The following is a 27,790-nucleotide window of genomic DNA, read 5'->3' on the forward strand; positions in this document are numbered from 1 at the left end:
GTAAGCTATGGGGCTCTTATTAATTAAAATAGGGTTACCTGAACACAAACACTGTAATACTGTGTACTGTAACAGTCAAGAGGGCTAATAAGTAACTAACAGGCAGGTAAGTATACAGAGCATCAATACACTGGACAACGGGATGATTCACATTTCAGGCAGGATGCAGCAGGATGGAGACAGATTTCATCACAATACTCAGAATAGCACACAATTTAAAACAAATTGTTTATTTCTGGGATTTTCCACTCAATATTTTTGGAGGCAGTTACCATGGGTAAATGAGACCATTAGATAAGGGAAGAGGAACTACTATATATAGAAAATCCTAATGAACCCTCTAAAAAACTATTAGAATTAATCAATTTAGCATGGTAGCAGGATACAAGATCAATATTCAATAATCAACTGTATTTTTATACACTTGCAATGAATAACCATAAATGAAATTAAGAAAATGATTCTATTCACAATAGCATCAAAAAGAATAAATATACTTTAAAGATAAATTTAACAAAGCACAAAACTAACACTATGAAAACTACGAAATGTCTTCATACTTTAATTACTTTCAACATGTGAAAAACACATTGAAAAATGTATGTTAAAAGTAATAACAGAAGATCTAAATAAATGAAAAGATATCCATGTTCATGAATGGGTAAACCTCAGACCTACCTCACTGGATTGTTAAAGGAACCAAATGAGACAATATATGTGAGAGGATTTTTGACTTTTTTAGCAGGTAGCTATTAATGCCAAGAGGTCCACAATTCAAACTTTTCTTCAACTAAGTACTGAAAACATCACTAGGAGGCAATATTAGAATAGCTGTAGACAGACAATGCTGAGAATAAAATAACCAGCTCATCTTCAGACCAAAGTGTTTTCAAGATGCAAAACACTCCTTTTGCAACCTTAACCAATTATTTATCTCAAAGGCCCAATTCCAATGAGAAGCAAAAATATAATAGAGAGCACTTAAAAACAAAGGGAAACTGAATGTTAGTTTCTTCTCTGAAGACCAGTGACTAAGTCTCTTTGAATCCAATCCTGATAAATATCTGAGACTCACTTTTTCCAATCATAAAAAAATTGCCTGTTTATTCTACTGGCATGTTGACAGTGTGTAATCATATATTAGATTACATAGCACCTTTCCTCTATAAATATCAAACTATTAAAGTGTAACGTGGTCCAGTGTCCACTCTCTACTTGGTACATGATTTAGATACTCGACCCTTCAGCCCAGTGAACTGCTACATCCCAACATCCCAAAATGCCAATTTCTTGATGGCAAGCTGATCTGAATGGAGGTTCTCTGATGTCTCCACATTCACAGCATTTGTAAATACTGCCCCTGAAAAAATAGCAGATCCTTACAAATCTATCTATTACAAATTAATACATATACAAAATGCCTCACTAGTCAGCTTTTAGCCTCTTTTCAAATAGTCCAGGATTAGGAAAATGGAGATTTGTTTGTGTCACTCTTTCACAAGCAGACCAGGAATATAAGTCCTTCCTCAATATGGAACCAAACGTGCCTCCCATTAATATCCACACAAAATAAGCCCACTCTCATTTCCATAGGACTAGAAACACTTAGATGTGGCTAACATATGCTAAGTTGTCTCCTTCCTCAGGCACTACAGGCCAAATTTCTTCCATTTTTCACGTCAAAGTTTTCCTTACTAAGAGCTTAAGGTCACTTAAATTTCCCTCATTTCCTGAAGTGAATAAATAAAAGAAAAAATTAAAGCAATGAAGAAGTTTATATCCCAGGTCATGCTATTAGTTATGGTATATCTCCCCTATCCTCCATTTACACAGCTGATTTGCCAAAATTGAGCTTCTATTTATCTCTATTCAATTTCATTTTTTAAGGGTAGGTTGTTGGATTTCAGGTGATTTTTACTTTCTTCTTTTTACTTTCCGTATTTTTTGGGTTTCTTTATATGTATGTATTATTTTACAAAAACAAGTTTGTTAGACAAAAACTAAACCCACAGAATATCTACCCTATTTACTATTGCATCTATGGCACTTAGCATAGAATCCAGGATATAATTAGCACTGATCATGTTGGTAATCTCAGCACTTTGGGAGGCTGAGGTGGGTGGATCGTTTTAGCTCAGGAGTTCAAAACCAGCCTGGAAAAAATGGTGAAACCCCATCTCTACAAAAAAAAAAAAAAAATTTTTGAGATGGAGTCTCACTGTCACCCAGGCTGGACTGCAGTGGCATGATCTCGGCTCAATGCAAGCTCCGCCTCCCAGGTTCACGCTATTCTCCTGCCTCAGCCTCCCAAGTAGCTGGGACTACAGGCGCCCACCATCACGCCCGGCTAATTTTTTGTATTTTTAGTAGAGACGGGGTTTCATCGTGTTAGCTAGGACGGTCTCGATCTTCTGACCTCATGTTCCACCTGCCTTAGCCTCCCACAGTGCTGGGATTACAGGGGTGAGCCACAGCGCCCGGCCCCAAAATTTTTATAATTAGCCAAGCCTGGTGGTGCCTGCCTGTGGTCCCAGCTACTTGGGAGGCTGAGACAAGGAACACGTGAGCTCAGGAGTTTGAGACTGCAGTGAGCCATGTTCGAGCCACTGCACTCCAGCCTACGGGACAGAGTGAGACCGTGTTTCAAAAACAAACCAACCAAAATAACTGGCCGGCTGCAGTGGCTCATGCCTGTAATTCCAGCACTTTGGGAGGCCAAGGCAGGCAGATCACAGAAGGCCAGGGGTTTGAGACCAGCCTGGCCAACATGGTGAAACCCTATCTCTATTAAAAATACAAAAATGAGCCAGGCGTGGTAGCATGCGCCTGTAATCCCAGCTACTCAGGAGGCTAGGGCAGGAGAATTGCCTGAACCCAGGAGGTGGAGGTTGTAGTGAGCTGAGGTCACACCACTGCACTCCAGCCTGGGTGAAAGAAAGAATGAGACTCTGTCTCAAAAAAAAAAAAAAATTAAAGTGCTGAGTTCATAATATAGAAAGTCATCACCATATAATAAGTGAATATCAGGATATAAAAGTGATATCACAGAATTCCAAGTATGTAAAAGTAGACAAAGTGTGCACACATTTTTTTTTTCCAAAGAGACAAAAATATTTTGGGAATTAAATGTTCCATATCTTAATTTCATTGGTGCTACACCTTTATTAAATGTTTCAACACTCATTTCACTGTAAATGGGCTCCTTTTTTTTTTTTTTTGAGAGAGAGTTTTGCTCTGTTGCCCAGGCTGGAGTGCAGTGGCACAATCTTGGATCACTATAACCTCTGCTGCCAGGTTCAAGCGATTCTCATGCCTCAGCCTCCCAAGTAGCTCAGACTACAGGCATGCACCACAATACCTGGCTAACTTTTGTGTATTTTTAGTAGAGGCCAGGTTTTGCCATGTTGGCCTGGCTGGTCTCGAACTCCTGACCTCAAGTAATCCACCTGCCTTGGCCTTCCAAAGTGCTGGTGCAGCTGGACGAGCCGTAGGCAAAACCTCTCTGACACCGAGTTGTAGAAGGAAGGGCTTTATTCAATTGGGATCATCAGCAAGCTATTGCCTTAAAATCGGAGCTCCCCGAGTACACAATTTCTGTCCCTTTTAAGGGCTCACAACACTAAAGACTTCATATGAAAGGACTGTGATTGATTGAGCAGTCTAGGGGATACGTGACAGGGGTTTCATGCACTGGTAGTCAGAAAGAAACAGAACAGGGCCGGGAGTTTTACAATGTTCTTCCATACAATGTCAGGAACATCGGTTTCTAAGTCATAAATTGATTTTTAACTACTAGGATTAGGCCAGGCAGACCTAGGCCTGGTTCCAGGCCTGGCGCCGGGCTGCCTGTCTTTGGTTTTACTTCATTGTTTTTTCTTAAAACAGGTACTGAGTATAAAACAATATGAGAGGGTTTCTCTCTTTCCTCACTGGGATTACAGGCATGAGCCAACCTGCCAAGCCAGGTTCCTCTTTTTTTCTTTTTGATACGGAGTCTTGCTCTGTCACCAGGTTGGAGTGCAGTTGCGCGATCTCGGCTCACTGCAACCTCCAACTCCCTGGTTCAAGCAATCCTCCTGCCTCAGCCTCCAGAGTAGCTGGGATTACAGGCATGCGCCACCATGCCCAGCTAATTTTTGTATTTTTAGTAGAGACGGTGTTTCAGCATGTTGGCCAGGATGGTCTTGATCTCCTGACCTCATGATACACCCACCTCGGCCTCCCAAAGTGCTGGGATTACAGGCGTGAGCCACCACGCCCAGCCTAGGTTCCTCTTTTTTAACAAAAATTTTACCTCAATAAAGATGACATTTAAAGAGATTAGGGGCCAGGTGCAGTGGTTCACGCCTGTAATCCCAGCACTTTAGGAGGCCAACACAGGAAGGTCGCCTGAGCCCAGGAGTTCAAGGCCAGCCTGGGAAACAGTGAGATCCCAAATGTACCAAAAAAAAAAAAAAAAAATTAGCTGGGCATAGTGAGGCACATCTGTAGTCCCAGTTACTCAGGTGGGTGACATTGGAGAATTGCTTGTGCTAGGGAAGTCAGGCTGAAGTAAGCCCTGATTGTACTAATGCACTCCAGTCTGGGTGACAGAGCAAGACCCTGTCTCAATTTTTTCTTTTTTTTTTTTTTTTTTTTTTTTTTTTGAGACAGAGTCTTGTTCTGTTGCCCAGGCTGGAGTGCAGAGGCACACTCTCGGCTCACTGCATACATCTGGGCTCAAGTGATTCTCGTGCCTCAGTCTCCTGAGTACCTGGGATTAGAGGTATGCCCCACAATGCCTGGCTTGTTTTTGTACTTTCAGTAGAGACAAGATTTTGCTATGTTGGCGAGGCTGGTCTTGAACTCCTGACCACAAGTGATCTGCCTGCCTCGGCCTCCCAAAGTGCTGGGATTACAAGGTGTGAGTCACCATGCCCAGCCCTGTCTTTTTTTTTTTTTTAAAGAAGAGTTTTAAAATACACTCAAAACTTTGGGGGGGGGGGTAATATTTTTGTGTAATTTTTCTGTTTTCCAAATTTTCTACAATAAGCATCATCATTTTAATTTAAAAAATAGGGATAGGTAGGCACTGAGGTAACTTAAAGACCCGTGCTTTTAGACTGCTGAGAATTTGGTGTTATTCTCATACATGTTAGCTAAATAGCAACCACAGAGTACCTATCACCAAATGCTGTATAAGTACCTTAAATATTCATGACATTTCTGCTGTACAACATTGTATTCCACATAAATGGTGTTCCTCAGAGTTCTGCGATATGCAGACTCTGTATACTTATTTTATTTAACACTTATGATATTTTTAAGAAGGTATTAACCATATTTTAGAAACAATATAGCTAACATTAAGAATGAGATTAGGCCAGGCATGGTGGCTCACACCTCTAATCCCAGCACTTTGGGAGGCCAAGGCAGGTGGATCACCTAAGATGAGGAGTTCAAGACCAGCCTGACCAACATGGAGAAACTCCATGTCTACTAAAAATATAAAATTAACTGGGCATGGTGGCACATGCCTTAATCCCAGCTACTCAGGAGGCTGAGGCAGGAGAACCACTTGAACCCAGGTGGGGTGGGGGTGGGGTTGCAGTGAGGTGAAATCACGCCATTGCACTCCAACCTGGGCAACAAGAGCAAAACTCTGTCTCAAAACACACACACACAAAAAAAAGAATGAGATTAGGCTGGGTGCGGTGGCTCACACCTGTAATCCCAGCACTTTGGGAGGCTGAGGCGGGTGGATCAACTGAGGTCAGGAGTTCAAGACCAGCGTGGCCAACATGGTGAAACCCCATCTCTACTAAAAGTAAAAAATTAGCCAGGTGTGGTGTGCCTGTTGTCCCAGCTACTCGGGAGGCTGAGGCAGGGAGAATCGCTTGAACCCAGGAGGCGGAGGTTGCAGTGAGCCGAGATCGCACCACTGTGCTCCAGCCTAGGCGACAGAGTGAGACTCCATCTAAAAATAAATAAATAAATAAATAAATAAATAAATAAATAAATAAATAAAAACACAAAAACAATGAGATTAATAACTTGCCCAAGATTACAAAGCTATCAAGTGGTAGAGCTGGGATTCAAACTCCAGGACCAATGTTCTCTCCTATGTTGCTATACTCTATTACATTCCACAAAAAGCCAACCCTCCGAGCCCATTATTATCTACAAACTTGATTGGCATACCATCTAGGCCTTATTCTGTGGTCTTGGACTGAACCTTCTAGGCAACTATGTATCATATACCTAGTTTACTTCAAGGTAACAAAAGCCTTCTTAACCATAGTCATTCAGTAAGTAACAAATCCTTACACTGGTAATATCATCCAGCCTACATATCTCTACACTCAAATCCTACCTTCCCCCTCAATAACAACGCTCATAAACTCTTACCATTAATTAATGTCTGAAAAATGACTTCTTAGATTCCATGGGTAGTTTTCTAAAATTAAGTATTAATACTGTTGACTACATATTTAAACAGTATTTGGAGAGCAGAATTGAGCAATGCCTATTGAAATATTTCCATTTGAACCAACAATTCCACTTCTAGCAATTTATCCTATAAAAATCCACGTTTCCAAACTGCACAAAAATATACATGCAAAGACGTTTATCACAGCATCATTTGTAACAGCAGAAAGTAGTTCAAATAGTATCAATGCCTGCAAATAGGCAAGTGGACAAAAAACAATATTATGTCAATACAGTGGACTACTATGCAGTTGAAAAAATGAAGCAGTTATAGGTACTAATGAGAGGTGAAGCCATCTGGACTTCCTGGGTCAAGTGCGGATTTGGAGAACTTTTCTGTCTTACAAGAGGACAGTAAAATGCACCAATCAGTGCTCTGCAAAAATGCACATATCAGTGCTCTGTAGCTAGCAAGAGGGTTGTAAAATGCACCAATCAGCGTTCTATAAAATGCACCAATCAGCACTCTGCAAAATGCACCAATCAGCAGGATCCTATAAGTAGCCAATTGCAGGGAAGATTGAAAAAAAGGGCACTCTGATACAGCAGAAATGGAACATAGGAGGGGCCAATGAGGGAATAAAAGTTGGCCACCCCACCCAGCAGCGGCAACCCGCTCAGGTCCCCTTCCACACTGTAGAAGCTTTGTTCTTTCACTCTTCACAATAAACCTTGCTACCGCTCACTCTATGGATCTGTGCCATCTTTAAGCTGTAACACTCACCGCGAAGGTCTACAGCTTCATTCTTGAAGTCAGCGAGACCATGAACCCGCTAGAAGGAACCAACTCTGGACACATCTTGGGGACTCATTCAGGGTATCGCCATGTGGTGAGTACCATCAGACACCTTTTGCTTGCTATTCTGTCCCATTTTTCCTTAGAATTCGAGGGCTAAACACTGGGCACCTGTTGGCCAGTTAAAAGTGACTAGCGTGGCCACAGGACTAAAGACTCAGTGTCAGGTTTTCTGGGAAAGGGCTCTCTAACAACTCCAGACTCTTTGGAGTTGAGAGCGTTGGTTTGCCTGGAACCAGCTTCCACTTTTCCTGTACTTCTGGGCTGAGCCAAGGGTTGACAGAGAGGAAAGACATCCAGCTCTGGGATCCCCACAAAAAGGTGGTTGACCCTACAGCCATGAGTGGAACTCTCAAAGTTACGTAGCCCAAGCAAGACTAGCCCATCTATCCAATCTATCCTGACCCTTGCCTCATGGGTCCTAACACCTATGAGAAAAACTTCCTCCCACCTCTCTTCTCCGAGGCTAGTCCCGCTTCTAAAAATCACTACCTGTCCCTGGTGCTCTTCCAGTTTCTCTTATAAGAATGATTGCTAGTATAAATTTTGGGGGGAGGTTCCGAGACGGCCAAATAGGAACAGCCCCAGTCTACAGCTCCCAGGGTGAGTGATGTATAAGACCAGTGATTTCTGCATTTCCAACTGACGTACCAGGTTCATCTCACTGGGGCTTGTTGGACAGTGGGTGCAGCCCATGGCATGTGAGCTGAAGCTGGGGGGGCATTGCCTCACCCGGGAAGCGAAAGGGGTAGGGGAATTCCCTTTCCCAGGAATCCAAGGGAAGCTGTGACACACCGTACCTGGAAAATTGGGACACTCCCACCCTAATACTGTGTTTTTTCCAACAGTCTTAGCAAACAGCACACCAGGGGATTTTATCCCGTGCCTGGCTCAGAGGTCCCCACGCCATGCAGCCTCACTCACTGCTAGTACAGCAGTCTGAGATCAAACTGTCAGGCAGCAGCAAGGCTGGGGGAGGGGCGTTTGCCATTGCTGAGGTATGAGTAGGTAAACAAAGCGGCCGGGAAACTTGAACTGGGAGGAGCCCACCACAGCTCAAGGAGGCCCACCTGCCTCTGTAGACTCCACCTCTGGGGGCAGGGCATGGTGGAACAAAAGGTATCAGAAACTTCTGCAGACTTAAACGTCCCTGTCTGACAGCTTTGAAGAGAGTAGTGGTTCTCCTAGCACGGAGTCTGAGATCTGAGAGCAGACAGACTGCCTCCTCAAGTGGGTCCCTGATCCCCGAGTAGCCTAACTCAGAGGCACTTCCCAGTAGGGGCCGACTGAAACCTCATACAGCTGTGTGCCCCTCTGAGACGGAGCTTCCAGAGGAAGGATCAGGCAGCAACATTTGCCGTTCTGCAATATTTGCCATTCTGCAACCTCCACTGGTGATACTCAGGCAAACAGGGTCTGCAGTGGACCTCCAGCAAACTCCAACAGACCTGCAGCTGAGGGTCCTGACTGTTAGAAAGAAAACTAACAAACAGAAAGCACATCCACACCAAAACCCCATATGTACGTCACCATCATCAAAGACCAAAGGTAGATAAAACCACAAAGATGGGGAGAAACTAGAGCAGAAGAGCTGAAAATTCTAAAATTCAGAGCACCTCTTCTCCTCCAAAGGAATGCAGCTCCTCGCCAGCAACGGAACGAAGCTGGACAGAGAATGACTTTGACGAGTTGAGAGAAGGAGGCTTCAGGCGATCAGTAATAACAAACTTCTTTGAGCTAAAGGAGGATGTTCGAACCCATCACAAAGAACCCAAAAACCTTGAAAAACGATTACATGAGTGGCTAACTAGAATATACAGCGTAGAGAAGACCATAAACGACCTGGTGGAGCTGAAAACCATGGCACAAGAACTATGTGACGCATGCACAGGCTTCAGTAGCTGATTCAATCAAGTGGTAGAAAGACTATCAGTGATTAAAAATCAAATGAATAAAATGAAGCCAGAAGAGAAGTTTAGAGAAAAAAATAGTAAAAAGAAATGAACAAGGCCTCTGAGAAATATGGGACTATGTGAAAAGACCAAATCTATGTCTGATTGGTGTACCTGAAAGTGACGAGGAGAATGGAACCAAGTGAGAAAACACTCTGCAGGATATTATCCAGGAGAACTTCCCCAACCTAGCAAGGCAGATCAACATTCAAATTCAGGAAATACAGAGAATGCCACCAAGATACTCCTCGAGAAGAGCAACTCCAAGACACATAATTGTCAGATTCACCAAAGTTGAAATGAAGGAAAAAATGTTAAGGGCAGCCAGAGAGAAAGGTCGGGTTACCCAAAAAGGGAAGCCCATCAGAATAACAGTGGATCTCTCGGCAGAAACCCTACAAGCCAGAAGAGAGTGGGGGCCAATATTCGACATTTTTAAAGAAAGGAATTTTCAACCCAGAATTTCATATCCAACTAAACTAAGCTTCCTAAGTGAAGGAGAAATAAAATCCTTTACACACAAGCAATGCTGAGAGATTTTGTCACCACCAGGCCTGCCCTACAAGAGCTCCTGAAGGAAGCACTAAACATGGAAAGGAAAAACCGGTACCAGCCACTGCAAAAACATGCCACATTTTAAAGACCATCGATGCAAGGAAGAAACTGCATCAACTAACGAGCAAAATAACTAGCTAACATCACGAAAGGATCAAGTTCACACATAACAGTATTAACCTTAAATGTAAATGGGCTAAATGCTCCAATGAAAAGACAGAGACTGGCAAATTAGATAAAGAGTCAAGACCATCAGTTTGTTGTATTCAGGAGACCCATCTCACATGCAGAGACACACATAGGCTCAAAATAATGGGATGCAGGAAGATCTACCAAGCAAATAGAAAACAAAAAAAGGCAGGGGTTGCAATCCTAGTCTCTGATAAAACAGACTTTAAACCAACAAAGATCAAAAGAGACAAAGAAGGCCATTACATAATGGTAAAGGGATCAATTAAACAAGAAGAGCTAACCTAAATATATATGCACCCAATACAGGAACACCCAGATTCATAAAGCAAGTCCTTAGAGACCTACAAAGAGACTTTGACTCCCACACAATAATAATGGGAAACTTTAACACCCCACTGTCAACATCAGACAGATCAACAAGACAGAACGTTAACAAGGATATCCAGGAATTGAACTCAGTTCTGCATTAAGCGGACCTGATAGACATCTACAGAACTCTCTAACCCAAATGAACAGCATACACACATCACACTTATTCCAAAATTGACCACATAGTTGGAAGTAAAGCACTCCTCAGCAAATGTAAAAGAACAGAAATTATAACAAACTGTCTCGCAGACTACAGTGCAATCAAACTAGAACTCAGGATTAAGAAACTCAATCAAAACCGCTCAACTACATGGAAACTGAACAACCTGCTCCTGAATGACTACTGGGTGCATAACGAAATGAAGGCAGAAATAAAGATGTTCTTTGAAACTAAGAAGAACAAAGACACAACATACCAGAATCTCTGGGACACATTTAAAGCAGTGTGTAGAGGGAAATTTATAGCACTAAATGCCCACAAGAGAAAGCAGGAAAGATCTAACATTGACACCACACCCTAACATCACAATTAAAAGAACTAGAGAAGCAAGAGCAAACACGTTCAAAAGCTAGCAGAAGGCAAGAAATAAGTAAGATCAGAGCTGAACTGAAGGAGATAGAGACACAAAAAACCCTTCAAAAAATCGATGAATCCAGGAGCTGGTTTTCTGAAAAGATCAACAAAATTGAGAGACCTCTAGCAAGACTAATAAAGAAGAAAAGAGAGAAGAATCAAATAGATGCAATAAAAAATGATAAAGGGTATATCACCACCGATCCCACAGAAATACAAACTACCATCAGAAAATACTATAAACACCTCTACACAAATAAACTAGAAAATCCAGAAGAAATGGATAAATTCCTGGACACATACACCCTCCCAAGACTAAACCAGGAAGTTGAATCCCTGAATAGACCAATAACAGGCTCTGAAATTGAGGCAATAATTAATAGCCTACCAACCAAAAAAAGTCCAGGACCAGACGGATTCACAGCTGAATTCTACCAGAGGTACAAAGAGGAGCTGGCACCATTCCTTCTGAAACTATTCCAATCAACAGAAAAAGACGGAATCCTCCCTAACGCATTTTATGAGACCAGCATTATCCTGATACCAAAGCCTGGCAGAGACTCAACAAAAAAAGAGAATTTTAGACCAATATCCCTGATGAACATCAATGCAGAAATCCTCAATAAAATACTGGCAAACCGAATCCAGCAGCACATCAAAAAGCTTATCCACCACGATCAAGTTGGTTTCATCCCTGGGATGCAAGGCTGGTTCAACATACGCCAATCAATAAACGTAATCCAGCATATAAACAGAACCAAAGACAAAAACCATATGATTATCTCAATAGATGCAGAAAAGACCTTAAATTTCAAAAGTCCTTCATGCTAAAATCTCTCAATAATTGTATTGAGAGGTATTGATGGGATGTATCTCAAAATAATAAGAGCTATTTATAACAAACCCACAGCCAATACCATACTGAATGGGCAAAAACTGGAAGCATTCCCTTTGAAAACTGGCACAAGACAGGGATGCCCTCTCTCACCACTCCTATTCAACACAGTGTTGGAAGTTCTGGCCAGAGCAATCAGGCAAGAGAAAGAAATAAAGGGTATTCAATTAGGAAAAGAGGAAGTCAAATTGTCCCTGTTTGCAGATGACATGATCGTATATTTAGAAAACTCCATCGTCTCAGCCCAAAATCTCCTTAAGCTGATAAGCAACTTCAGCAAAGTCTTAGGATACAAAATCAATGTGCAAAAATCACAAGCATTCCTATATACCAGTAACAGACAGACAGCCAAATCGTGAGTGAACTCCCATTCACAATTGCTTCAAGGAGAATAAAATACTAGGAATCCAACTTACAAGGGATGTGAAGGACCTCTTCGAGGAGAACTACAAACCACTGCTCAGTGAAATAAAAGAGGATACAAACAAATGGAAGAACATTCCATGCTCATGGATAGGAAGAATCAATATCATGAAAATGGTCATACTGCCCAAAGTAATTTGTAGATTCAATTCCATCCCCATCAAGCTACCAGTGACTTTCTTCACAGAATTGGAAAAACTACTTTAAAGTTCATATGGAACTAAAAAAGAGCCCGCATTGCCAAGACAATCCTAAGCCAAAAGAACAAAGCTGGAGGCATCATGCTACCTGACTTCAAACTATACTACAAGGCTACAGTAACCAAAACAGCATGGTACTGGTACCAAAACAGAGATACAGACCAATGGAACAGAACAGAGCCCTCAGAAATAATACCACACATCTACAATCATCTGATCTTTGACAAACCTGACCAAAAAAAGAAATGGGGAAAGGATTCCCTATTTAATAAATGGTGCTGAGAAAACTGGCTAGCCATATGTAGAAAGCTGAAATTGGATCCCTTCCTTACACCTTATACAAAAATTAATTCAAGATGGATTAAAGACTTAAAACCATAAAAACCCTAGAAGAAAACCTAGGCAATACCATTCAGGACATAGGCATGGGCAAGGACTTCATGTCTAAAACACCAAAAGCAATGGCAACAAAAGCCAAAATTGACAAATGGAATCTAATTAAAGAGTTTCTGCACAGCAAAAGAAACTACCATCAGAGTGAACCTACAGAATGGGAGAAAATTTTCACAATCTACCCATCTGACAAAGGGCTAATATCCAGAATCTACAAAGAACTTAAAATAAATTTACAAGAAAAAAATCAAACAACCCCACCAAAAAGTGGGCAAAGGATATGAACAGACACTTCTCAAAAGAAGACATTTATGCAGCCAACAGACACATGAAAAAATGCTCATCATCACTGGCCATCAAAGAAATGCAAATCAAAACCACAATGAGATACCATCTCACAGCAGTTAGAATGGCGATCATCAAAAAGTCAGGAAACAACAGGTGCTGGAGAGGATGTGGAGAAATAGGAACACTTTTACACTGTTGGTGGAACTGTAAACTAGTTCAACCATTGTGGAAGACAGTGTGGCGATTCCTCAAGGATCTAGAACTAGAAATACCATTGACCCAGTCTTCCCATTACTGGGTATATACTCAAAGGATTATAAATCATGCTGCTATATAGACACATGCACACGTTATGTTTATTGCGGCACTATTCACAATAGCAAAAACTTGGAACCAATCCAAATGTCCATCAATGATAGACCAGATTAAGAAAATGTGGCACATATCCACCATGGAATACTATGCAGTCATAAAAAAGGATGAGTTCATGTCCTTTGTAGGGACATGGATGAAGCTGGAAACCATCATTCTGAGCAAAATTTCATGAGGACAGAAAACCAAACACTGCATATTCTCATTCATAGGTGGGAATTAAACAATGAGAACCCTTGGACACAGGATGGAGAACATTACACACTGGGACCTGTCGTGGAGTGGAAGGAGGTGGGAGGGATAGCATTAGGAGATATACCTAATATAAATGACGAGTTAATGGGTGCAGCACATCAACATGGCATATGTATGTGTGAGTAACAAACCTGCACACATGTACCCTAGAACTTAAAGTGTAATTTAAAAAAGGTATAAATATTAGTTCATTGTTCATAATAAATAATTAATTTCAGGACTCTGTTCCCTTCTTTAGACACACAGGCTCACCGATCAAAGACATAATTTTTGCCCAAAGCCCCTTCACAGAGGGGGGACTATCTGGAATTTTAAGATCCCTCCTCAGACTAGCAGACCTAACAAAGGCTATTTCCGAAGCTAGGATATGGGGAGCCTCAGAAATTATATCCTTCCTATTCATATGATAAGAAGAGAGGACAAAAAGCGTCACTCTTCCAACCCTGGAGATCCCTTCCCTCCCTCGGGGTATGACCCTCCACTCCATTTTGAGGCATATCATCTTTATAGGACAAGAGTAAGGTCCCAATACCAACAAGAGAAAATGCTTAGGACTCTAACAGGTTTTCGAGAATGTGTCAGTAAAGGCCACTAAATCCGATTTTTCTTGGTCCTCTTTGTGGTCTAAGAGAAAAGGCAAGGGTACAGGTTTTCGAGAATGCCACTAAATCCAACCTTCCTTGGTCCCCTTTGTGGTCTAGGAGGAAAACCAGTGTTTCCGCTGTTGCTTCGGTGAGCGCAACTATTCCAAACAGCAGGGTCCAGGGACCGTGTGGGTCTTGGGTAGGGGGAGAAAAAAAAAAAATACATGGGCGGTTTTTTCTTTCAGACGGAAAACACTCAGGCATCAACAGGCTCACCCTTAAAATGTATCCTAAGCCATTGGAACCAATTTGACCCAAAAACCCTGAAAAAGAAGTGGCTTATTTTTTTCTGCACTACGCCTGGCCCCAATATTCTCTCTCTGATGGGGAAAAATGGCCAACTGAGGGAAGTATAAATTACAATACTATCCTGCAGTTTGACCTTTTCTGTAAGAGGGAAGGCAAATGGAGTGAAACACCTTATGTTCAAGCTTTCTTTTCATTGAAGGATAATCCACAACTATGCAAAGCTTGCAATCCACATCCCACAGGAGGACCTCTCAGCTTACCTCCATATCCTAGCCTCCCTACAGCTCCCCTTCCTATTAATGATAAGCCTCCTCTTATCTCCCCCACCCAGAAGGAAACAGCAAGAAATCTCCAAGGGACCGCAAAAACCCCCAGGCTATCGGTTATGTCCCCTTCAAGCTGTAGGGGGAGGGGAATTTGGCCCAACCCAGGTACATGTCCCTTCTCCCTCTCTGATTTAAAGCAGATGAAGGTAGACCTGGGGAAGTTTTCAGATAATCCTGATAGGTATACAGATGTCCTACAGGGTCTAGGGCAAACCTTCAACTTCACTTGGAGAGATGTCATGCTATTGTTAGATCAAACCCTGGCCTTTAATAAGAAGAATGTGCTTTAGCTGCAGCCCGAGAGTTTGGAGATACCTGGTCTCTTAGTCAAGTAAATGATAGAATGACAGCCAAAGAAAGGGACAAATTCCCTACCGGTCAGCAAGCCATCCCCAGTATGGATCCCCACTGGGATCTAGACTCAGATCATGGGGTCTGGAATCACAAACATCTGTTGACCCGTGTTCTAGAAGGACTAAGGAGAATTAGGAAAAAGCCCATGAATTATTCAATGATGTCCACCATAATTCCAGAAAAGGAAGAAAATCTTACTGCCTTCCGAAAGCAGCTATGGGAGGCCTTAAAGAAAATATACTCCCCTGTCACCCAACTCCCTCGAGGGTTAATTCATCCTCAAAGGTAAGTTTATTATGCAATCAGCTGCAGATATCAGGAGAAAGCTCCAAAAGCAACCCCTGGGCCCTGAACAAAATCTGGAGGCATTATTAAACCTGGCAACCTCAGTGTTCTATAATAGGGACCAAGAGGAACAGGACGAAAAGGAAAAGCGAGATAAGAGAAAGGCCGCAGCTTTAGTCATGGCCCTCAGACAAACAAACCTTGATGGTTCACGGAGGACAGAAAATGGAGCAGGGCAATAACCCGGTAGGGCTTGTTATCAGTGTGGTTTGCAAGGACACTGTAAAAAACATTGTCCAATGAGAAACAAGCTGCCCCCTCACCCATGTCCACTATGCCAAGGCAATCCCTGGAAGGCACACTGCCCTAGAAAACAAAGGTTCTCTGAGACAGGAGCCCCCAACCAGATGACCCAACAACAGGACTCAGGGTGCTCAGGGCAAGCACCAGCTCACATCATCAACCTCACTGAGCCCCGGTAAATTTAACCATCAAGGACCAGGAAATTGACTTCCTCCTGGACACCAGCGCAGCCTTCTCAGTGTTAATCTCCTGCCCCAGGCAGCCAACCTCAAGGTCCATTACCATCTGAGGAATCCTGGGAGAGCCTGTAACCAGGTATTACTCCCACCTGCTCAGTTGTAATTGGGAGACTTTGCTCTTTTCACACGCCTTTCTTGTTATGCCTGAAAGTCCCACACCCTTATTAGGGAGGGACATATTAGCCAAAGCTGGAGTTATTATCTGCATGAATATGGGAAACCAGTTACCCATTTGTTGTCCCCTACTTGAGGAGGGAATCAACCCTGAAATCTGGGCATTGGAAGGACAATTTGAAGGACAAAAAATGCCACTCAGTCCAAATCAGGCTAAAAGACCCCACCACTTTTCCTTATCAAAGGCAATATCCCTTAAGGCCTGAAGCTCATAAAGGATTACAGGATATTGTTAGACATTTAAAAGCTCAAGGCTTCGTAAGAAAATGCAGCAGTCCCTGCAACACCACAATTCTAGGAGTACAAAAACCAAACAGTCAGTGGAGACTAGTGCAAGATCTTAGACTCATCAATGAGGCAGTAATTCCTCTATATGCAGTTGTACCCAACCCCTATACCCTGCTCTCTCAAATACCAGAGGAAGCAGAATGGTTCACTGTTGTGGACCTCAAGGATGCCTTCTTCTGTATTCCCCTGCACTCTGACTCCCAGTTTCTCTTTGCCTTTGAGGATCCCACAGACCACACATCCCAACTTATGTGGACAGTCTTGCCTCAACGGTTTAGGGATACCCCTCATCTGTTTGGTCAGGCACTGGCACAAGACCTAGGCCACTTCTCAAGTCCGGGCACTCTGGTCCTTCAGTATGTGGATGATTTACTTTTGGCTACCAGTTCAGAAGCCTCATGCCAGCAGGCTACTCTAGATCTCTTGAACTTTCTAGCTAAGCAAGGGTACAAGGCGTCTAAATTGAAGGCCCAGCTCTGCCTACAACAAGTCAAATATCTAAGCCTAATCTTAGCCAGAGCAACCAGGGCCCTCAGCAAGGAACGAATACAACCTATACTGGCTTATCCTTGCCCTAGGACATTAAAACAGTTGCAGGGGTTCCGTGGGATCACCAGCTTTTGCCAACTACAGATCCCCGGCTACAGCAAGATGGCCAGGCCACTCCATACACTAATCAAGGAGACCCAGAGGGCAAATACTGTATCTAGTAGAATGGGAACCAGAGGCAAAAATAGCCTTCAAAACCTTAAAGCAGGCCCTAGAACAAGCTCCAGCCTTAAGCCTTCCCACAGGACAAAGCTGCTCTTTATATGCCACAGAGAGTGGGAATAGCTCTTGGAGCACTTACTCAAACTCATGGGACAATCTCACAACCAGTGGCACACCTAAGTATGGAAATTGATGTAGTACTAAAAGACTGGTCTCACTGTTTACAGGTAGCTGTGGTGGTGACCATCTTAGTATCAGAGGCTATCAAAATAATACAAGGAAAGGATCTCACTGTCTGTACTACTCATGATGTAAATGGCATACTAGGTGCCAAAGGAAGTTTATGGCTATCAGACAACTGCCCGCTTAGATATCAGGCGCTACTCCTTAAGGGACCAGTGCTTCAAATATGTATGTGTGCAGCCCTCAACCCTGCTACTTTTCTCCCAGAGGATGGAGAACCAATCGAGCATGACTGCCAACAAATTGTGGCCCAGACCTATGCTGCCCAAGAGGATCTCTTTTAAGTCCCCTTAGCTAATCCTGACCTTAACCTATATATCGACGAAGTCCATTTGTGGAGAATGGGATACGAAGGGCAAGTTATGCCACAGTTAGTGATGTAACAGTACTTGAAAGTAAGCCTCTTCCCCAAGGGACCAGCACCCAGCTAGCAGAACTAGCGGCACTTACCTGAGCCTTAGAACTGGGAAAGGAAAAAAGAATAAATGTGTATACAGATAGCAAGTATGCTTATCTAATCCTACATGGCCATGCTGCAATATGGAAAGAAAGGGAGTTCCTAACCTCTGAGGGAACCCCCATTAAATACCTCAAGGAAATCATGAAGTTATTGCACGCAATGCAAAAACCCAGGGAGGTGGCAGTCTTACACTGCCAAAGCCATCAAAAAGGGGAAGGAAAAAAGGCAGAAGGAAACCATCGGGCAGACTCTGAGGCCAAAACTGCTGCCAGGCAGAACCTCCTGTTAGGAATACCTATGGAAGGACCCTTGGTATGGAACAACCCTCTCCAAGAGATTAAGCCCCAGTATTCTCCGACTGAAACAGAATGGGGACTTTCACCGGGGCACAGTTTTCTCCCCTCGGGGTGGTTAATGACAGAAGGGGGAAAGGTATTCATACCCAAAGTGAGCCAGTGGAAAATACTTAAGACCCTCCACCAAACTTTTCATATAGGTATTGAGAACACTCATCAAATAGCCAAATCCCTATTTACAGGGCCAAATCTCCTCCAGACCATCCAGCAAGTAGTCAAAGTCTGTGAGGTGTGCCAAAGGAATAATCCCTTGGTCCATCATAAGGCCCCTCTGGGGGAACAAAGAATAGGACACTATTCTGGAGAGGACTGGCAGTCAGACTTCACCCATATGCCTAAGTCAAGGGGATTTCAATACTTGTTGATCTGTGCTGATACCTTTATAAATTGGACAGAAGCCTTCCACTGCAAGACAGAGAAGGCTGAGGAAGTGGTTAAAGTCCTAATTCATGAAATAATTCACACGAGCAATTAAAAGCCCATACACGGCCCTGTAACCACAAATACCATCTTAACTTTCCAAGCCCCTTTATGCATCCAGCGCAACCTGTTATCAGGCCTGGCCCTGGGGCACCTACTATCCCATCAGCATAATTACACCCTACAACTTCAAGCCCCAACTGATCATAGCAACTTCCAAGTCACCCAAACAGCTCCATTCAGATGGTTTGTCTGCTTCTCAGGGCCTCCCAAAATCATCACTTCCTCCCTGCTTAACAAACAGTTCAGGTTTTGTAATGGCAAACATACTCCCTGCATGACCATTCACCTCTGGACCCCCTGCAGCAGCGCCCCCACCACTAGTGAATGCCTTCTCATCTCCTCTTTCAATTACTCTCTTGAATGCTTCCTAGTAGATACAAAATAGTTTTTTCTCCAGTGGGAAAATAGAACACAGGGAGCCACTCAGTTTGCTCCCAACACCCCTTTCCAGCCACTCACCGGAGCTACCTTGGCAAGTACTTTAGGAGTATGGGAAAACGAAAACAACAAATTCATATACCTTTTTAACATACACAACCAGTTCTGTCTACCCAGCCAAGCCATATTATTCTTATGTGGATCTTCAACCTATATCTGCCTCCCAACTAGACAGGCACCTGCAGCTTAGTCTTTCTAAGTCCCAACATTGACATTGCCCCAGAAAATCAGACCCTATCAGTGCCCCTCAAAACTCAAGTCCGTCAGCGCAGGGCCATACAACTAATACCGCTACTTATAGGGTTAGGAATGGCCACCGCTACAGGAACCAGAATAGCCAGTTTATCTACTTCATTATCCTACTACCACACACTCTCAAAGGATTTCTCAGACAGTTTGCAAACAATAACAAAATCTATCCTTACTCTACAATCCCAAATAGACTCTTTGGCAGCAGTGACTCTCCAAAACCACTGAGGCCTAGACCTCCTCACTACTGAGAAATGAGGACTTTGCACCTTCTTAGGGGAAGTGTTGCTTTTATACTAACCAGTATGAGATGCCACCCAGCATTTACAGGAAAAGGCTTCTGAAATCAAACAATGCCTTTCAAACTCATCCCAAACTCTGGAGTTGGGCGACATGGCTTCTCCCCTTTCTAGGTCCTGTGACAGCCATCTTGCTATTACTCGCCTTCGGGACCTGTGTTTTTAACCTCCTTGTCAATTTGTTTCCTCCAGGATCGAGGTCATCAAGCTACAGATGGTCTTACAAATGGAACCCCAAATGAGCTCAACTCACAACTTCTACTGAGGACCCCTGGACCAACCCACTGGCCCTTTGACTGGCCTAGAGAGTTCACCTCTGAAGGACACTACAACTGCAGGGCCCCTTTTTCGCCCCTATCCAGCAGGAAGTAACTAGAGCGGTCATTGCCCAATTCCCAACAGCAGTTGGGGTGTCCTGTTTAGAGGGGGGATTGAGAGGTGAAGCCTGCTGGACTTCCTAGGTCAAGTGCGGACTTGGATAACTTTTCTGTCTTACAAGAGGATTGTAAAATGCACCAATCAGTGCTCTGTAAAAACACACCAATCAGCGCTCTGTAGCTAGCAAGAGGATTGTAAAATGCACCAATCAGCGCTCTGTAAAATGCACCAATCAGTTCTGTAAAAGGCACCAATCAGCACTCTGTAAAATGCAAAATGCACCAATCAGCAGGATCCTAGAAGTAGCGAATCACAGGGATAACTGAAAAAAGGGCACTCTGATAGGAAAGAAACAGAACATGGGAGGGGCCAATAAGGGAATAAAAGCTGGCCACCCCAGCCAGCAGTGGCGGCAACCTGCTCGGGTCCCCTTCCACGCTGTGGAAGCTATGTTCTTTCGCTCTTCAAAATAAACCTTGCTACTGCTCACTCTTTGGGTCTGTGCCATCTGTAAGAGCTGTAACACTCACCACGAAGGTCATAGCTTCATTCTTGAAGTCAGCGAGATCACAAACCCACCAGAAGGAACCAACTCCAGACACACTAACACTTAAAAGACACAATAGGCCGGGCACAGGGGCTCATGCCTGTAGTCTCAGCAGTTTGGGAGGCTGAGATCAGCACATCACTTGAGGCCAGGAATTCAAAGATCAGCCTGGCCAACATAGCAAAATCCTGTCTCTACTAAAAAGAAAAAAATTAGCCTGGTGTGGTGGCACACACCTGTAATCCCAGCTACTTGGCAGCTAAGACATGAGAATTGCTTGAACCTGGGAGGCAGAGGTTGCAGTGAGCTGAGATCGTGCCACTGCACTCCAACCTGGGCAACAGAGTGAGACTCTGTCTCCAAAAAAAACAAGTGGCTGGGCAGCTCACACTTGTAATCTCAGCATTTTGGGAGGTCGAGGCAGGCAGATAACTTGAGGTCGGGAGTTCAAGACCAGCCTGACCAATATAAAGAAATCTCATCTCTACTAAAAATACAAAAATTAGCCGAGCGTGGTGGCGCATGCCTGTAATCCCAGGTGCTCGGGAGGCTGAGGCAGGAGAATCGCTTGAACCCGGGAGGCAAAGGTTGTGGTGAGCCAAATTGCACCATTGCACTCCAGCCTGGGCAACAGGAGCGAAACTCCGTCAAAAAAAAAAAAAAAAAAAAAAAAAAAGGCAAAAAAAACACACCACAAGTTTGTTAATTATAATACTTTGAAGTGGAAATTACATTTTAGTGATTTTCACATGAATATATACTGCTTTTGTAAGTAGAATAAGCAAAGAAATCAAAACTCAACACACTGATGTGTGTGATGGCCCTCAGAATCCCTTAGGGGCTACAGACCTATTGCCCCCTACTCTCTCCACATATGCCTACATTCAAATACTTAAGTGCCTTCTCTGTGTGCAACTTACTAGGCCCTGAGAATAACAGTGACAGAGAGTCCCTGCTTCTGTGGACCTTGTAATCAAAAAGAAAACAAAGTGTGGGAGTACTATGAGGGTGAAAGCATGGCACCCAAATGGAAACGTAGCAGAACCTAACCTCACCTTGAGGAAGAGCCTTAGGAGAGGAGCACCAGCACTTTCTCCTGAGGGCTGACTACTGACAGAATAACGCCACGGCCACTATCACTTTATGCTGACTCTACAGTCTAAAAATCAACCAGTGGATGGTGTGTGAACACTGAAAAGAATACCCCTCATTTCATGAAGCCCAGCAGCACTGTGACAACTGTGGAGGTGGTGATCATGTACACTGTATCCCTTTGATAAAGACAGAGTGGAAACAAAGAACTTATCCAAGGACTGGATCTCTAAGTTGGGAAGAGATGTAAATTCTATGCCCTGTCTCAGCATGAAGACAGGCTGACGAAAAGGGACCTCAGTGCTTCATAAGTAACTTTCACACCTTTGCACAGTACAACTATCATGCGGAATTTATCCCAGTTGATGACCTAAAAGAAGGAATCAAGTCCTTGCTTATCATTCTCAAACAGGTGATAGACAAGATGAAGAATATCAAGAAGAGAAAGAACCACAGTTCAGCCTAAAACCCCACGTTCACAAAAGAGAAGATTGAAGAAATTACTGCAAACCTTTTATTAATATTTCCTCAAACACCCTCTTGTGCATACTTTTTATTTCCAGTTCCTGCTCCCTAGAAAAACCTGTGGTGCACATATATATATATATATATATATATATATATATATATATATATATATATATATTTTAAACCAGTTCTGTTCATAGATGAAATTCTGAAGTAAAGAGAATCAAATACTTAAAGTATTGATTATCTTGGAAAATGAGGAACTGACATATATAAGCACCCTTGTGTAATCAAGCACTAATTCTTGGTATGCAAAAGAAATAGTACGAGATTCAGGCCGGCGCAGTGGCTCACGCCTGTAATCCCAATACTTTGAGAGGCCAAAGCAGGCAGATCACTTGAGGTCAGGAGTTCGAGACCAGCCTAGCCAACATGGTATAACCCTATCTCTACTAAAAATATAGAAATTAGCTGAGCCTGGTGGTGTGTGCCTATAATCCCAGCTACTCGAGAGGCTGAGACGGGAGAATCACTTGAACCTGGGAGGCAGAGGTTGCAGTAAGCCTAGATCATGCGACTGCACTCCAGCCTGGGCAACAGAGTGACACTCTGTCTCAGGAAAAAAAAAAAAAAAAAAAGAAAGAAAGAAAAGAAATAGTACAAGATTCATAACGTTTTTAAAAAGTTACTTTAATCAGTCTTTCCATTTCATTCTTCAATTATTGTTTGTCTTATCCTGCCCAATAAGAGCACAGATGTAATTAGTACACCCTTCTGCCACATGTCAGCAGAAATTCCCAAAAGCAAAATCCCACTTCCTCTATAACGACCAATTCCTAAAGACAAATTATCTTCTTTCTCTCTTTTGTAGGGGTTTCTCAGAGGTAAATAGCATGCAATGATTTAATACAGTGCCATGAATATAATTAGACTACGGTCCTAGTTTGCTACTATTTAACTCTGCCAAGTTTCAGTTTTGGTTCCTTGGTATATAAAATGAAAGACTGGAATCTAAAGTTCTCTGAATCACCTTTCATTACTGACACTCAATGACGCATACCATACACATACAAGTAAAAAATAAGCATAGAGTTGTGGAAAGAATAGAGTTAAACAGACCTGAGCTAAAACTCCCCCTGACACCTATGGGTTGCCTGGCATTGGACAAATTATTTACTCTTAGATACCTCTTTCCTTATTTGCTACCTGTCTATTATGACCAACAAATAAAAGAATATAAATAATTTGTTAAAAGTGCTTAGCATGGTAAGGCCCCAATCCTCCAGTAAGTGATTCACTCTCACTTACCAGAAAGTTTTCACTCTTGACAGTTCTTTCTTTGTGGGGGGTGGGAAGGGATGGGGAGGGACAGAGTTTCGCTCTGTTGCCCAGGCTGGAGTGCACTGGCAAGGTATCTTGGCTTACTGCAACCTCCACCTCCCAGGTTCAAGCAATTCTCGTGCCTTAGCCTTTCCGACAGTTCTTTCTTAATACTTTTTTTTTTTTTTTTGATTATTTATAAATAAACTTCAGTGACTAGATAGGATTTACAGTTTAACAAATTAGGCGGTGATTTCATTCTAACACATTCAGAACTAATTTATAAACATATATGCAGAATAACAACGTAGAATAACAATTTAGAACTGCCAAATAATGTATTAGGTGCTGCACACTGCTGTAACACTGCCTTAACAGTTTTACATACCTTGTATACCATATAAAACTGAAATAGAACTTCATAAAAAGTGAAAAACATAATCTATTCACAACGTGTATGACTAACAACAATATTACATACAAAAAGGACCCCTGCCATTTTATTAAGGGTTATAGAATCTTTTGAATCAATGCTTCCCCTTTTTTTTTTTTTTTTTACCATCTTTGCAGGTCAGAGTTCCAATAACTGCTAAACAAAATTAATAGAAAGCAAATTCCAAGAGACTTTCAGTAAAGACTGAACACCCCAAAATCATTCAGCATATTTACAATATGTAAATTATCACAAAGCAAAACCTTTATAGAAATCATGAAATACAGCGCAACAGAGTAAAAAGCCTTAGGATAGAAAGTAGTGACTCATTAACAGTAGCATTCATCGGACAGCTTCAATTGCAACTGTAACAATTGCGTGACTCTGATCTGTTTGTCAACTGTGGCACGTGTTCCCAGTCAGGGATTCTGCTAATTGAAAGTTAGAATCATTAAGACATTTAAAGATTGTGCAGGAACAGCATTATTCGTACTTGGTACTAGAAAGCGGTAAAACTATTCTGACTTGGTTAAATTTAAAAATCTCTTTCAGTTTTAATACACAAGAACTTCACCGTTAGGCCGTGCCCGGTGGCTCACGCCTGCAATCCCAGCACTTTGGGAGGCCAAGGCGGGAGGATCGATTGGGCCCAGGAGTTCGAGGTTCCAGTGAGCCGTGATCGCGTCACTGCACTCCAGACTGGGCAACAGAGCGAAACCATACCTCATTCGTTCATTCATTCATTCATAATTAATAAAATAAGTACAACGCACTTCGACATCTAAGCGTATGGAAATCCACGGTACAAACTGGTCCTTCCTCCACATGGAAATTAACTTTAGCTATATTATCTCCCCCACCTAAGAGTCAGTGCCTGAAAGCCCTCCCCCGAAAATTAGTTTGATATAGCTTTTTACTGTGTGACTTAGGTGAAAAGATTCTTTCCTTAAATATGAAAAGAAAAACCACGCAGTAATGACACAAAAAAGAATGTGTTCACTGTAAAGTCAAGATTATGAAACGTTCCCGTGGCTCAGAGGTTTTTTTAGGAGCAATCTGGGGCTACGACTTTTCCCATCACCGCCAGCTGGACCGACAGACGAGGCTGGAAAGGGTGATCAACATACCTGGAGGAAGCTGCAAATTAGCAGGAAACTGGATCGTCGTGGTGTTGGGGGTTTTCACGGCGACTATCTGAGGAGCAGGCAGCCTAGGGCCGCTGCTGAGTTTAGGAGGGGCGCTGACCGGAGCCACTTTGGTCACCAGGGTCCCCACGGGGGACTGCAGGGGCTGGGACGCCGTGGGCTCCACGCAGACGCTGACAGGAGCCTTAGTCACGGCGCCCAGGGCCACAGGAGTGCTCTCCACTCGCACCGGCAGCGCCCCGGCCGGGGCCATGGTCACGGTCCCCGAGGCGCTCACAGCAGCCGGGGAAGCGGCGCCGGCGGGTTCGGTGAGGCCGGCGGGCATCCCCCAGGGGCTCAGCAGCAGCTGCGGCGCTGCGGTTCCAGGAGCAGAGGTGAGGGGAGGCTTGGCGCGTGGCAGCCGACTCCGGTGCGGTTCGGGCTCCACAGCATCGCTGGGGAGAGGCGCGGGGGCCGCAGCAGCGAAACCAGTGACGGGCGCCGGCTGCCCGGCAGGACACGCGCGTCCCGGACCTTCCTCCCGTCCGCGCGAGCCTGGGCTGCCCCCGGAGCGACACCCGCCCGACCTCTCGCAGCTTCCTCAGCGGCGCTCACACGTGCGCTGCCTCAGCCCGGCGCCTCACGCTCGGGTCCCGCTGCTGCGGAGCCTGGACGTGCGGCTCCCGGAAGGTCGTAGCTCGCACCTCGAGCCTTACTCTGCGCAGCGGCTCCCCCGCCAGAAATTTCAAAACTACGAACACAGAGCGCCCATAGACCCCTACGCGCGTTTGGCACGGCCCCTCCGCGCGGCCACGCCAGCCATGTTTATATAGCCACGCGGAGACCTCGCGCACGCGCCCAGGCCGCCGCCGCCGCCCCGGGCTTCCCCGGGATCCAGCCGCGTGATTGGTCAAGGAGCGGAGCCGCGCCCGTGACGTCACTGGGGACGGCTCCACGGAGCGTTAGAATTTTCCCCTGAATCCCCAGCAAGGAGGGGCGATACCAGAAACCTATCACGTGGGAGGGGCAAGCCGCACTTAGAAAACTGCGGCATCCGTGTTTCTCTGTGTCCCCCGTTGTTTGTTCCTCGAAAAGCCAGGACTAGACTATCTCCAGGATTCTATTTTTTAAGGAGAAAATGGGGAGGACTGATTTCCGAGAAGAGTGACTCAATAAGAATTCAATCACGCATTTTCACTGGTTTTCTCTGGTGTCTTCACACTGAAGCGTTACTGAAGCGTTGCTAAAATTAGTAATTAGAATTGACGTTGAAGGCCAGGCGCGGTGGCTCACGCCTGTAATTCCAGCACTTTGGGAGGCCGAGACAGGCAGATCACGAGGTCAGGAGATCGAGACCATCCTGGCTAACACGGTGAAACCCCGTCTCTACTAGAATTGACGTTGTAAAAATTAAAATGGTGTATAGTTTTATAGTGTGTGAGATGTGCCTATTTTCACATTTTAGAGTTAAACTGCCTAAAATCTTAAATGGAAAATCTTTTCTTCTCTGGTGCTGCTGTAGATGTCTCTGTCACCTCGAAACATTAAAATTGTGTGTCTGTCTTCAAAACCTAATGCTTTTTGATACCTATATAATTAGATTCTAGCACTTAGATATTAAGTGCGATCCTAGACATTATCTGGATAAATAAAAGGTGTTGACTGAATCGATATGAAAAAACTTGCTTCTTTGTAATGCAGTCAGAGAAGATGCCTTAATTTCAAGCTAAAGTCATAATATTGTATGTTTGTACGAACCGACACTGCACTGAAAGGAGATTTTACAAGTAGGCAGATGCTATGATCTGAATGTTGTTGTGTTTCTTGTTTTGTTTTGTTTTGTTTTGGAAACAGGATCTAACTCTGTCACCCAGGCTGGAGTGCAGTGGCACCATTGGCTGATTGCAGCCTCCACCTCCTGGGCTCAAGTGATCCTCCTATTCTCCTACCTCAGACTGCCGAGTAGCTGGAACTACAGGGGAGCGCCACTGTGCCTAGCAAAAACGGGGTCTCCTTATGTTGTTCAGGCTGGTCTCCAATTCCTGAACTCCTGCCTGGGCCTCCCAAAGTGTTGGGATTATACCCTCAACTGACTGTTAAAATGCTAAAGCTGAAGTTGATAGTATTAGAGGGTGGGGCCTTTAAAGGTGGTTAGATCATAAGGGCGGAGCCCTCATGAATGGGATTCCATTCAGGACAAATCATGTTAAAGTGATGAATATGTCAGTTTGATTTAATTATTTCATGACACATGAAAACATCACATGATACCTCATAAATACATACAATTATTATTTGTCAGTTAAATATATTAAATAAATAAATTTTTTTTGAAGAAGAAGAAACCTCAGAAAGATCCCTTACCCCTTCCAGTATGTGTGGTTTTAGTAAAGAGACTGCTATCTAGGAAGTAAGACTCTCAGATACCGCATCTGCCTTGATCTTGAACTTCCCAACTCTGGAATTATGGGACATAAACTTCTCTTTTTATAAGCTACCCAGTTTATGATATTTCATTATAGAAGCCCAAGTGAACTAAAATAGCAGGCAACCTGACAGTTACAGCTCCTGCTTTTCTACCTCTCTGTAAACGTG

At 43.6% G+C, this 27,790-nt stretch overlaps 1 protein-coding gene across 5 annotated transcripts in view; it reads right to left on the reverse strand.

The window, feature by feature from the left end:
* Positions 1 to 26,032, reverse strand: part of TAF4B (TATA-box binding protein associated factor 4b) — a 164,133-nt gene extending 138,101 nt beyond the window's left edge. For all 5 annotated transcript variants that reach the window (XM_065533972.2, XM_045378313.3, XM_045378311.3 and 2 more), the window contains exon 1: positions 25,199 to 26,032. In XM_065533972.2, coding sequence (XP_065390044.1) covers positions 25,199 to 25,541 — 343 coding nt within the window. In that variant the 5' untranslated portion in view covers positions 25,542 to 26,032. The remainder of the gene's footprint in view (positions 1 to 25,198) is intronic.
* Between the last annotated feature and the right edge of the window lie 1,758 nt (positions 26,033 to 27,790).

Source organism: Macaca fascicularis, chromosome 18 (genome assembly GCF_037993035.2).
Source record: "Macaca fascicularis isolate 582-1 chromosome 18, T2T-MFA8v1.1".
Taxonomy (NCBI): Eukaryota; Metazoa; Chordata; class Mammalia; order Primates; family Cercopithecidae; genus Macaca; species Macaca fascicularis.